At 40.5% G+C, this 13,835-nt stretch overlaps 1 protein-coding gene across 3 annotated transcripts in view; it reads right to left on the bottom strand.

Moving 5' to 3' along the window:
* The window catches only part of pclob (piccolo presynaptic cytomatrix protein b), a 36,539-nt gene that overhangs the window by 10,021 nt on the left and 12,683 nt on the right, over nt 1-13,835 (bottom strand). The window contains exons 5-18 of one of the 3 annotated variants that reach the window (XM_052582047.1): nt 13,105-13,131; nt 10,946-11,034; nt 10,538-10,613; nt 10,192-10,317; nt 8,444-8,552; nt 8,248-8,315; nt 7,595-7,803; nt 7,405-7,455; nt 6,690-6,820; nt 5,722-5,748; nt 5,075-5,168; nt 4,364-4,435; nt 3,821-4,082; nt 2,980-3,174 (exon numbers count right to left, since the gene is read on the bottom strand). In XM_052582047.1, the coding sequence (XP_052438007.1) occupies nt 2,980-3,174; nt 3,821-4,082; nt 4,364-4,435; nt 5,075-5,168; nt 5,722-5,748; nt 6,690-6,820; nt 7,405-7,455; nt 7,595-7,803; nt 8,248-8,315; nt 8,444-8,552; nt 10,192-10,317; nt 10,538-10,613; nt 10,946-11,034; nt 13,105-13,131 (1,536 nt within the window). The remainder of the gene's footprint in view (nt 1-2,979; nt 3,175-3,820; nt 4,083-4,363; nt 4,436-5,074; nt 5,169-5,721; nt 5,749-6,689; nt 6,821-7,404; nt 7,456-7,594; nt 7,804-8,247; nt 8,316-8,443; nt 8,553-10,191; nt 10,318-10,537; nt 10,614-10,945; nt 11,035-13,104; nt 13,132-13,835) is intronic. The other 2 variants (XM_052582048.1, XM_052582050.1) reach the window with 2 other exon arrangements.

The following is a 13,835-nucleotide window of genomic DNA, read 5'->3' as shown; positions in this document are numbered from 1 at the left end:
TCTCTGAGGTTCGCTTTCGGGGGCAAAGCCTACCAATATCGAGTACTTCCCTTCGGCCTTGCACTCTCACCCAGCACGTTCACAAAATGTGTAGATGCGGCTCTGGTATCCCTCCGTATGCAGGGCATCCGCATTCTAAATTATATCGACGATTGGTTGATTCTAGCTCAATCAGAGCAGATGGCGGTTCAACATCGAGGTGTCGTTCTCGCCCATATGGGGGAGCTGGGTTTGAGACTGAATGCCAAGAAGAGTGTACTTTCTCCAGTTCAGAGAACCACCTATCTAGGCGTAGTATGGAATTCGACCACGATGCAGGCACGTATGTCTCCTGCTCGGATCGAGTCGATCCTCACATCAGTCAAGAGAGTCAAAGATGGCCAGTCACTCACTGTCTAGCAGTCTCAGAGACTGTTAGGGCTCATGGCAGCTGCGTCCAACGGGATACCTTTTGGCCTGCTGCACATGAGGCCCCTACAGTGGTGGCTCAAGACCAAGGGGTTTTCCCCGAGGGGAAATCCTTTCCGAACTATTCAGGTCACGCGGCGATGCCTTCGTGCCTTAGACATATGGAAGAAACCTTGGGTCTTGAATCAGGGCCCGGTGTTGGGAGCTCTTGGTCGCCGTGTAACACTAGCGACAGACGTGTCCCTCACCGGTTAGGGTGCGGTCATGAGTGGCCACCCTGCCCGCGGTCTGTGGAGCGGTCGCCATCTGACATGGCATACCAGTTGTCTAAGGATGCTAGCTGTGCATCGAGCATTGAAATATTTCCTCCCAGACCTGAGAGGTCACCATGTGTTGGGGCGCACTGACAATACATTGGCGATCTCTTATATCAGTCACCAGAGAGATCGGCATCCGTGCCCCTTGTACAAGCTGGCACACCAGATCTTTCTGTGGTCCCAGGACAAACTCCTCTCGTTCGGAGCAGTGTATATTCCTGTGAGATTGACTGTGGGAGCAGACATACTGTCGAGACAGGGGTCGAGACCCGGGGGCTTCACCCTAAGGTGAAGTAGATATGGAGAGTTTTTGGACCTCTTTGCGACTCAAGAGATATCGCAATGTCCCCTCTGTTTCTCTCTAGTTCATCCAGCTCCTTTGGGACTGGACGCTATGGTACAGACCTGGCCGAGGCTTCGTCTGTACGCTTTTCCCCCTATCGCTCTGCTCCCGGGAGTTCTGGCGAGAGTACGCCGGGACGGGGTCCGTCTGTTGTTTGTAGCCCCGTTCTGGCCGAGCCCAGTGTGGCTCGCAGATCTGATCTCTCTCCTCGACGGCTCTCCATGGGTGATTCCGATCAGGACAGATCTGCTCTCTCAGGCGTGGGGCAAAATATTCACCCTCGCCCGGAGTTGTGGAAGTTGTCTGTGTAGCCCCTGAGGGGAGCACAGCTCATGGCTTCCGGTCTCCCAACCGAGGTTGTTGAGACCCCCACACTCCAATCCAGAGCTCCCTCTACGAGGAAACTGTACGCCCTGAGGTTGAAACCCTTCTCCTCATGGTGCAGAGACCCCCAGCTTGACCCTGTTAACTGCCCAGTTGGTACAGTTCTGGAGTTTCTACAAGCTAGGCTCTCTGCGGGGTTAACTCACTCCACCTTAAAGGTGTACGTGGCGGCCATAGCTGCTTACCACGTCCCTTTCAATGGTCAGTCAGTGGGTAGACACCCCCTAGTTACACGTTTCCTCCACGGTGCGCTGAGGCTGAGACCTCCAGTACGGTCCCGTGTTCCCCCTGGGACTTGGTTGTGGTGTTAGAGGCTCTTTGTAAAGCTCCATTTGAGCCGATTCATGAATATTACTGTCAGGCCCCCTCGGTGGCCCCTACCTACTTAGACTTTGCCCCTGGTATGGCCAAAGCATTTTATACCCTCAAGCGGGTTACATTCCTAAAGCTCCCTCTGTTACGCCACAACCCATAGTACTGCAGGCCCTCTGTCCTCCTCCCTTTCGGGAGCCAGACCAGGTGAAGCTAAATTGTATGTGTCCAGTTCGAGGACTGGACGCATACGTCCACAGAGCTGCTGTGGAGAAAACCTGACCAATTGCTTGCTTGCTACGGTCCTCCTAAAAAGGGTTCCCCTGCCTCTAAGCAGACCCTTAGTCGTTGGATAGTCGAGGCTATCAACGAGTCCTATGAGCCCTCTGGTCTTCCCCCTCCTTTGGGGGCCAAGGCTCACTCTACTCGGGGTATGGCGGCCTCCAAGGCCTTCTTAGCAGGTGTGTCCCTCTTGGACATCTGCAACGCTGCGGGGTGGTCCACGCCCTCTACATTTGTCAGATTCTACGATCTTGATATGCGAGCCACTCCGGGCTCTTCTGTTCTCTCGCCTCAGCTGTGCTCTTCGGACACACACTAGGCAGGGCTTTGGTAGTCTGGCAGCGTTGGCATATCGTTCCCCAAAGCGTTTTACGACGCAGCTCGAGTTCCCGAAAAGGAACGTCCCAAGGTTACGTATGTAACCCTAGTTCCTTGAGGGAACGAGACGCTGCGTCGCAGAGCCATACTCCCGGCACCCCTGCCGGCGCTTGCTTCCCTACTCGAAAGCTGAAGCCAGCTGCACGGTACGTGCTTTTATAGCTTCCTGGTCGCTACGTCACCCTGCCCGTGACGTCACGCCCGTCCATTGGACAAGATTGCACACGATGTTCAGAGTCGGTCTCGTCAGGGACGTTCCCCAAAGCGTTTTACGACGCAGCGTCTCGTTCCCTCAAGGAACTAGGGTTACATACGTAACCTTGGGACGTTACATGTTTTCATATTGTGGTTTTGGGTTAGTCTTTAATTTATATTTTAAAAAAGATGAAAACGAAAACTAAACTAAATGTAAAAAAAAAAAATGTATCAGAAAAGTGAGGATGAGAGGGAATGGAAAATAAATAGCGGAAGAGTGCATGAACGAGAGGGCAGACAGAAAGGAAGAAAGACAGAGAACAGATAGGCTGTGAGCTCATGTGAAGTAGTAAGGGTTACTTGGCTGGAATCGGGCCTGTTGCACCGCAGCCTCAGCTGCAGCGATGGCGTTCCCAGCTTCTTCCAGGTGGGCTTGAGTGACGCTGCCTTTGCTCTGACTGCGTGAGGGGCAGTGGGAGCGCAATTGACCCTCAGAGGAAGATTTGGAGCTGCCGGGACTACTGTGAGACTTTTCTATTGTAGGGACCTGTGTGTCTGTGAACATAGAGTACAAGCCCTCTATTAATCCAGAACCGATGCCAAATGAACCATTCATCTCCTGTTCAAAGGTTTCAAGTCAGTCAGATGTTTTTGTTTTGAAAGAAATACTTTTATTCCGCAAGGATGCATTAAACTGATCAAAAGTGACAGTAAAGACATTTGTAATATTACAAACGTTTTCTGTTTCAAATAAACAAGTTCTTTTGAACTTTCTACAGTATTTGTCAAGAATCCTGAGGATTTTTCTTATTATTATTATGGTTTCTACAAAGATTAAACATTAATAAAGTAAGAGATGTTTCTTTAGCACCAAATCTGCATATTAAAATTATTTCTACTGGATCAAGTGACACTGAAGACTGGAGAAATGATGCTGAAAATTCAACTTTGGCATAATGAATAAATTACATTTTAAATTCTATTCAAATAGAAAACAGTTCTTTTAAATTGCAATCATATTTCAAAATTTTTAACTATTTTGATCAAAAAATGCAGCTTTGGTGAATGTAAGAGACTGTGTAAAACAAAAAATAATAAAAAGTACTGGTTCCAAACTTTTGAATGGTATTCTAAAACATGTTGCACTATTTAGCACCTGTGTGATTCATGTGTGTATTTTTGTTTAGTATGCATGACCTACCTTTAGCGGGGTCAGGGAAAATGCCATGACTTCGGCTCTTGATGACAGAAGTTTTAGGGGACTGCTGGTTGCCCGGTTGCCCTCCTTGACCTCCAGAACCTCCTGGCTCTCCAGGGCCTCCCTGACCTCCGAGACCCCCAGAGCCGCCGGGCCCCTGTGGAGGATGGGTTCTTCCATGGTGAATACTCTCGCTTTGCTCCTTTAGAGGGTGCCAGCGAGGCGTGTTATCCAGCTGAGCCGTGTTTGAGAGATCAATGAGCACCTAAAAAAACAACACAAAAGTATTAAAAAATGTGTTACTCATCTGACTTCATAGACATTTCTGTCTTCTATAAACTGTTCTTTGTTGGATAATAATATAAATAGATACTGACAGAAACATAAACTGACTTAATAACAAATTTCATAACTATAAACCCTGGAAGAGAAGACAAAATGCTAGCTAACATTAAATCACATCTAAGGAATTATGCAAATGATGTTTATCTCTGCCATCATTGTGTGTGTGTGCACGGAATGACACTTTTATCTTATAACACTCACTTCTCCCAGGAAATCATTTGAGGAATATCTGTCATAATCCCACACAGTAACCTCCAGAGTTTTCTTCTTCAGCTGAGCCGAACACACACACACACACACACACAAACATTTTCAGTCAGATGCAGGAAAAAAGACATAATTCATCAAGGCATAAACATCTTTGAACAAGAAATCTGTGACTCAGTAAACAGCATGACAGCAAAACTGGGTCAACTTTCAGAGTTTTCAAGCATGGAATGCCAAGTTTGGATTGAAAAAAATGGGACACATGGGGGATGTGACTGTGATGTAACTTCCCTTGTGTTTTTGACTACTTTAATTACATGTAAAAAGATCTGGAATAGGAAATGACTATATAAAATCAGATCATTTATAAGTAAATGCATAGGCACAGAACAATTGCACATTTACAGTGATAAATATGAAAACATAAAAAATTAAGAGTAAATATAAATGTATAGAGTTGTTTTTAAATAATATAATTCAAAAGATTCACATGTTCATGAATTATTATAATATTTATAATTTTCTAAACTTTCCTTAAATGTTTCCCTAAACCTTTACATAGTAGTGTGTGTGTGTGTGTGTGTGGGTGTGGGTGTGGGTGTGCGTGTGTGTGTGTGTGTGTGTGTGTGTGTGTGTGTGTGTGTGTGTGTGTGTATTTTTTATATGTATAAAATATACATATATAATAATGCATGTCGTACTTACCTGCTCCAGATGGATGTTTTTATAAATAACAGTCTGGTTCCACTCTGGGTTCTGAGTCTTCTGGACATACTTAATCCTTCTCTTATTCTCAGCACTGTGAGGTTATCATGTGGAGACAGGATACAAGGAGCAATAAACTTAGATGATGGATTTCAAATGTTTATGTAGCATATTTATAGCCACACTTGAGGCTAGCAGAGTTTCATAAAAAGATGACCTCACAAGAGGCAACACCGGTGCATCTACGGTCCATGCCACAAATGATGATAATGACATTATCAGATCACAGACTAAAATGTGGAAAATTCTATATTTACATGAGTTTATGGGCAATCTATGCAAGCATAAAGCAGCACTAGACTCTTACAATGAGCTGGTGTGAATTTGCACAATGATAGAGTTGCACATCTGTGCTTAATATTTACTGACTTCAAGGGAATCATTTCAAGAATTTATTGACATCAAACTAACTTCAGAGGTAGAGGTTGCTTTGAGGTAGATCTGAGACACTGCACAGATGACGCAGTAGGCTTCACCACATGAATGACAGCTAGATAATGAAAAAAAAAAAGGAAATCCAAACACACACACACGCACACGCACCAATGAAAAAAACGAAATGAAAAGAAAAAGAAACACCACGCTACCTTGCGTTCTGGACAACCATGACTTGGCTGAACCATTCCGGAGATTTGTATGGAATGCAAAGTAAAAGTAGACAGACAAACAGACAACAGTCAGAGAATCCAAGGAAGGGTCGACAGAAACCCCTCAAAAACGTTGTGGTCCAGGTGGAGTCGTGGCTGTGGGGCTTTTAGAGCCAGACAAAAGGATCATTTGTGCAGGTAATAGGAACTAATCTCATAAACACTGCAGATAAGGCCATTAGGAGATGGCAGATATAGCATTACACACCCCATACTGGTGGAAGCTATATCGATTGTGCTTTCTCCGCAGTTCGAGACACTGAGCTTAATAACTAGGTAGCATGTTAAGAGAGGAAGGCTAAGCTAATAAAAATTGACTTTTCTAAGGAAGATCTCTTCCACTTTAGCCTTCCAATAAGTCATTTCTGTACTAAAGAGGTGAGGACTTCTGCCCATGAAGGGAGACCTTTAAGCCCACATGATATGCAAGTTTTTATCAGTTACATTTTATTATTATTATTATTATTATTATTATTATTACTATGCCATCCAGTACTTAAGTTAAGCATATTTTACATTTATGTTCCATTGTAATTATTACGGAATACTTTGTAAATGGGTACAACGGAGCTACAGGCGCACTTGATATTGTTTTGCAGAATCTTGATATTGAAGAAAAAATTTATTTTTAAAAGGCCAAGAGAAAAACAATAACAGGTGCTATTCCAGAAAAAAAAAATTAAACTAAAAAAAAAAAAAAAAAAAAATTCAGACAATAAATCAACCACAATTACAACATTTATATATGTGGACAAGGACAAAAATTTAAATAAATATACGTAGTACATACTGTAGAGACTCATTTCATTCTTCACTCTTACTCTTATAACTTTAACACACACACACACACACGCACACGCACAAACACACACACACACACACAGAATTGTGTGCACAGGGATACTCACCCTCTCCCTGGCAAGAGATAGACCTTAACGAAGGGGTCTGTGTATCCGTTGTTTTCTCTAGGAGCGAGGTTTCTAGCTTGTAGCACGTGAACAATCAGATTACCCATATTCCTGTCATAGTTGATTTGAAGCTGAGGAAAAGATCCAGTATGAGATAAATAATACCATAGATAGTCTATTCAATTTAATATAAATTCAATAGAGCAGTCAATACTGGAGTGAGTCAGTAAGGCTGATAGATCATAATCAAAGCAAAATATATTCGATTTTTTGTGCATTTTTCATTTATTTAAATCAATTCTTATTAAAGAACAGTAACAGTTTAAACAACAACAACAAAAATTTCTCAAAATTTGTTTTTTTCCTAATCTTCTACACTCCGCACTTCTGCATTTTTTTCATCCTGCACAAAGTTTTGTTCACACATTAAATAAATACCTAAATAATATGACAAATATCAATTGATATTCTGTTACAATAGATATTGCAAAACCATTTACATGATGTTTACATTATGTTTACAAAATTGTAAACAATAGAGTTAGCTGTCTTATTCAGATAAGTAGAATGGGAATAATGACTTAAACTGGTTATGGCAATATTTTACACGTTGCAAACACAGTCGAAACACAATCATGCAATTTAAATTATTTTTAGAATAGTTCTATACAGTACATATAAATTTGGTGATTGTGAAATTGGTGCACAGACTCACTTGTATTTCACCAGTGATTGGATGTGGTTGTGGCTTCAGAACCTCTGCTGACTGAAAAACAAAATGATGAAAAATAAATCCCTGTCTGCTTTAAATTAAATTTGCAGTTCCAAAATGTAGACTCAGCATTTGGCATATGCTCCTTATACAGTATTTGGCATCTTCTTGTAAATTTTTACAAATACAGCACCTTGCTACTATGGCGCTTTTTGACGGAAGGGGACCCGGGTTGCCCAGGGCTGGGGACCCCACTGGAAGCGGCAGATCCGGTGCCAGAGTGCAAGTGTCCTGCTCTCTCCAGAGCAGACAGCACAGAGGCAGGAGCCTGCTGCTGTGAAACCTTCTGCAGCTCTGCGGCCAGCTGCTTAGGGTCTATACCTGGAGAACGCTGATGCTCACCTACAACACACGCACACAAAACAAACCCGTTTCAACCACTGTTAGTAGTGCAAGAATTTTGATGCACACACACCATACGAACACACAGATTCATAACCTAGAGTTGAGTGCTAAGGAAAGCTGTAGGACCGGAAGTCACAACTTTCAGTTAAAATAGCAAATAACCATTTTTACTACTGGTTTCATGCATATTAGCTGGACCTGGATTTTAGCCTGCTTAAAAACTCATCTTAGAAGCCACTGAAATATGTTCACGAAACATAAGGCAAGGTTTTTTTTTGTTTGTTTTTTTTTTTTTTTTTTTTGTGTATTTTGGACCCTGTCCATGACCAAGATGGCTGCAGAGTGGACTGATTTACCTTTTAGTCTGAAAAGCTTATTAAAGGCAGCAAGACATGTAAGCACAATATGAAGGGAAGAATAGAAAATATTGGAGACACTCACCAGCTCTCAGCTGAGTATGGAGCTCGAGTTGTTGGGGGTGTTCTGTGCTGGAGAGCATGTTTAGATCTCTAAACATGAGTCAAGATAATAAATATATTAGCATATTGATTTAAAGATCAAAACCTTTAACATGCTTATTTTTGTTGGAGTTGGACTAAAGTGGGTCTTGAACACTAAATACATTATTGTAACTTACAGGCGCACACATATTTCTGCCTCTCCATACTGCTGTCCCAGAATGCTTTGCACTTCTTCATATGTCTTTCCCAGCAGAGAGATTCCATTCCATTCCAGAACCTGCATTCCTGAGGAACACAACACATGCCTCAGAACCGAGAAACATTTATTAGGTTAGAATAGTAAAAACAGATACTCGCAGTGCACCTACGCCAAAAGTAAACATTATTTGTCTGCATATTGTTATGGAAAATACTAAAGAGTGGTGTTGTTTATAAGTAAGCTACTGTATGTCTACTTTTAAAAACCAAAAACTATTATGATAGATTCACACACAGATAGACGGATAGATGCATTTGTGATTCTGTAGGGAAAGTTCAGTTAAAACAATCACTGATTTAACTACACACAAAAATAGCGCACACACTTTTTCAATAGCATGCTTCCCTGAGCTCTTCACTCACTACAAGAAAACAGTCCTTGAGCATCAGAGACTGAAAACAAGTGCAGAAAACAGAGAAGGGGAAAAAAGCCTCACTGCAAACTCAAGTCCACTTCAGGCCAAACCCCGGGCACTTACACAAATGAAAGCGAGTCTTCAAATAGGTCTTTTGCATTCTGAGTGCTTCAGAGGCTGATAACAACAGGACATCATTCAAATGTCTGTTCATCTCCACACAATCATTCCCTTCAGTGTTCACTCAAAAACCTCTCAAATGTTCAGCAAGTATGTCAGTCATATCTCCATATTAGTCTGCAAGATTAGCACTAGGCAAAAACCATTATTTCAGCTTTGAAGTTAGTATCTAAATGATTCATGCATAATTGGGAATCCGATTCGGCTCATTTTTTGAAAATACTTTGTGCTATACAAGTGAAGATTTAAAATAATCTTCAAAAAGCTTTAATTTTAAAAATGCTGTGATATTTTCCATTGTTATTCATGAAAGGTATATGTGATCATGGTAACAAATTACCAATGTGTTTCGCTTGGCTAAATATGGACGATCTCTGTTCTATTCAATATTAAACATGCATAAGTTATGTTTCTTAGTTGACGTGCAAGCATATGAGTATGCATTGTGCAATTGTGCATTCATTTGACTCTTGGTCCAAATAATATTGCTACAGCTATCAGATATTAAATCTGCGCTCTAGCACATTTTCCACTGTAGCAGCAGACATTATTTTACTGTATCAAGGGAAAAGCATACTTAAGATAGAGAACAGCTTGTGTAATCTGCCAGCAGATTGGTGCTTGCATATTTCAGGGATGAAACAAATAAAACAGACAAAAAGATTTTACACTATAAAAGGAAACATTTTAATACGAAGAGTCTTTGCTAAAATCATGAGTTATGAAAGAAAAAAAAATCAAACAAGCAAAAACATGTTCAGGAAGCTGAGCTATTCTCAGAGGAGCTCATCTAAATTGACACAGCATGCTGAGCCAGCATTGGTCAACAAGGAGAGCAATCATAGCTCAACAATAGCCATCCCGGTTAAAATGAGAAATGGATTTCTAAATTAGGCACTTTTCTCTTTAAAAGAATTCTGAATGCTTAAAAGGAATTATTTTGCTGATGCTTGCTTTAAAACACTTAGTAACATGACCTTTAAGAATTGAAAAATGCATGAGACAAGTAAAACATTTTTTTTTTAAATCAAATTTACTTATCACATCTATTTCACATCATTAACCCCTTCCTGTCTGCAAGAAAATGTTACTTGCTAATGTTATCTGGTTGACTAATTGAACTTCCTTACCTTCCACAACTTTTCCCATATGTTCAGCACATCCTCCTGCTGAAACCTTAGCGATGTAAGCTCCGATCTCTCCGTTGGTCCCTGGGATCTCTTTTCCACCCACAACTCTGATTCCCAGTCCACTCCCTGAATTCAGATGGGTTCAGTTTAGCTGAGGAATAGCTGAGTAACTGGATTCTAATCAGAGTATTCTTAGCATCATTTTAAACATGATCTCTTCATCAATACGGTGGTCACAAGATAGATTACAGTTGTTGTTTTGCTTTCCTTCCAGGAATTTAATTTGCAAGCCTAATTGACTACTATTCGCTGTGTATCTTGTGGAGTGATTGCTATGAGAACATACCTGAGACGGTGTGGTCCTTGGGGTCCCGTTGCAGTTTGATGCGGGTGTGTGGGAAGGGGTAATGGCTGCCTTTCATCTACAACAACGAAAACAATTTAAGTAAATGAAGAATAGCTGAAGTTCTAACAACACTTTTGCAAATGAAGTCTGGTGTTCTTTCAAGGATAGGTGCCGTATGTGTGTCTGCATGGTGAATGTGGTTTAAGAAGAAAATGTTCCTTGAATAACATTCAGATTGTAATGGTTAGCCGTACAGTTTGGGTTGTGGATAAAACATTTATACTGACCTATAATTGTACAGATTTTGAGATTTTATGGTTAAAACTATAGGTATGTTGTTCCAGAAGTGTTTCCAGGAACACATCCTACTTGGGGAAAATCATGTTCACACTGGGGGTGTCACTTTACCTGTCTTCTTTCTGGCCCGGGTTCTGGTCCACCACGTCCCTGGCGGGGTTTGTCAAACCAGTCTGTCTCCTCATGCTGAAGGTGATATGCTAGAAGACAGGAAGAAAGCATCCACTGTACTATCACAAAAGACAAAACTGTGGCATGTGTCCCACTCCACCACTTTTCTCCCAGACAACCATCCCTTCACAACCCCCAGTTGGGGACACTTCTTTGCCAGAGTGTTTGAACTGACAGGTTAATGGATTTGGGTCAGGGCTTCCAAGAACAATATCTATGTTTCAAGGGTTGGACACTAACCTCACTTTCACAAGGTCTAAAATCAAGTGTTTGTTTAGATAAATGCTAAGTGTATTAAGTAGCCTGACCCCTCTGGGGGAAGTAGTGACAGAGGATGGTGAGGGCAGAAAAAGCAATGATCTGAGACATTTGTCGAGGCATGCACACATGATCATGCATGCTGTGAACAGGCTACATGTCATGCGTCGAGAATTTGATAGAGGACTGCTGTGGCAACAAACCACAGCAGATATACGCACATACACACACCATCATACAAGAGTGTGATGATGAGATGCCTTACCAAATGTCTGATGATTAGTACATTTTCTGTTAGTATACTCTCTAGTACACTAGTTAGCATATACAATTAAAACACTACTCCAACAAAACCACAGCATTTGTTCTATAACACCAGACTCTCATGATGCTAAAGCAATTTACTTATTTAAAATTGCAATCTGCAATCCAAAAATATAGTTTCTTAGTATTTTCGTCTTGTTTTTCTGCAACAATTTTAAAACATTCTTAAAGATACATTTAGCTGAGATGCAAGTCCTAAATCCTTTTAAGCATAAAATTTAATTACATTTTGTGAGATTCATCTGAAAATAGGTACACTCTTAAAAATAAAGGTTCCTAAAGAGGGGGTTGGAGTGATGACCTAGAAGAACCATTTTTGGTTCCTTAAAGAACAGTTCTTAATATAAACACTTTTTTTCGTATTGTGAAGTATGAAGAACCTTTTGTACAATGGAAAGGTTTAATGGATGTTAAAGATTTTTTTATGGAACCATCTCTGCCAATAAACAACCTTTATTTTTAAGAGTATAAGATAATGTTTTTTATATATTTTTTAAATATGCAATTTTGGCTCTCAGCTAAACTGATCTTGTTTTGTCTTAAGAATGTTTAGATATTTTAATTGTAAAAACAAGGCAAAATACCATTAAAGACAAGGATTTTTGCAGTGTACTTGTTCTCCTCTACAGAGTAGCAATGCTTATATATAAGATTTGTATCCTATGAGACTGTATATAGGCTTGCTGCTGTTTTCTAGCACTTTCCTTAAAGACATTGGGAATTCCTAGAATAATTCATAACTCGAGCTAGGGCAGACATGTCAGCACATACCTAAAATAGATCAGGCGAGCAATATCTTCTGTTTTGTTTACTGGGTATTTTGCATAACCTGCAGGTGCCTTTATTACAATACTGTGTAAGTGAAGCATTTTTTTATTCATGAGGCAGCACTACAGTATGCCACAAATCATCATTTAACTCCTAATAGAGTGAGAAGAAAACTGACAACTGGATCTGTCTGCAGGCGTTTTTGCAATAAAGAGCTTGACGTGCTGTCCTTCTGCAAGGAAATGTCACCTTAAATCAACAGTGCCTTCACTTTATTACCAAAGTTAGAGGATGCATTGACCATGGCGAACCTATGGCCTATGGAAAGCTGACATTCTGGCAAACATGCTATCAGAAGGACATTTCTCTCTAATTACCTGTATCCTACATCACCAAAACAGCACCCTTGATCTGTACTTCAGACATCAACTAGTTTTGAAAGATTCCATTATATTAGTGGCATTTTGGTGGAGCAAGATAAGTTCATAGAGTGTTGTTTCCTGATGACACTAACTTGTTGTAGGAAACTTCTGCTATGCACACATTTATACTTGTGTATGTAGACATGTATGTGCCTCGGTTGATATGATCAGGCCATGTCGGAGAGACCTTGAAGTGCAGTGATAATGAACACCAGGATGGGTCTGAGGTGCACCACTGAGAAATGCCCGTCACTCAAGACTATGGCACACATGAAAGTAGGTTTATGCTTAATGATATTTTGAAGGTTGTTGAACAACAGTTCTCACCTTTCACATTCCAGCTAGGACCTCCAGCTGTAGTACAAACATTGCATTTCAGAGAATTCATAAAATTAGCCTTAAAACACACTGTTACATTTGGAGTGGAAGTGGATGATGTACTTTTGCAAATATATAATTCATGTAATTATCTCATTTTCTAAAATACATAAAGCGCACACCATTGTAGTCAATATTTTACTATACAGAGAGCCTTTAACATACATTTTTTCAGTCTGTAAGGTAGGCCCATAAAAGTGATGATAATTCAATATAATAATACGTTTAAGATGTGTTAAAAGTATACATAAAGCTATACAGGCAATTATTTCTTTACCAATACTGCCATTGACGTTCTTATGTAAATGTCACAGGTTCAAAACTAACTAAGCTCTATTGACAGCATTTATGGCACATTTGCAGAAAACACATAAAATATGTTTAAAAGTAAAATGGGTGGATTTAAAACCACTGTATTACTTACGTGTGTTTATACAAACTGAGACTACTGAATGAGCTTTTTGAACCTTGAATGTTGCTTCGGAATAGGAATCTGATATATTTCTGATATTCTCAAGACAGAGGCTTGTGTTATGTCTGTGCAAACCCAGCAGAGCATTTACTGTTGTAAACCAATATATATTCACACTTTGCACTCTGTTTGTTTATGCCATCTTTACACCTAGCTTATGTTAAACTTCTCAAACAGTTTGACATTTAACACAATATTACACTATGGA

Source organism: Carassius gibelio, chromosome B18 (assembly GCF_023724105.1).
Source record: "Carassius gibelio isolate Cgi1373 ecotype wild population from Czech Republic chromosome B18, carGib1.2-hapl.c, whole genome shotgun sequence".
NCBI classification, from domain to species: Eukaryota; Metazoa; Chordata; class Actinopteri; order Cypriniformes; family Cyprinidae; genus Carassius; species Carassius gibelio.
The sequence above is the reverse complement of the archived record's forward strand: the minus strand, read 5'-3'. Positions and strand labels throughout refer to the sequence as shown.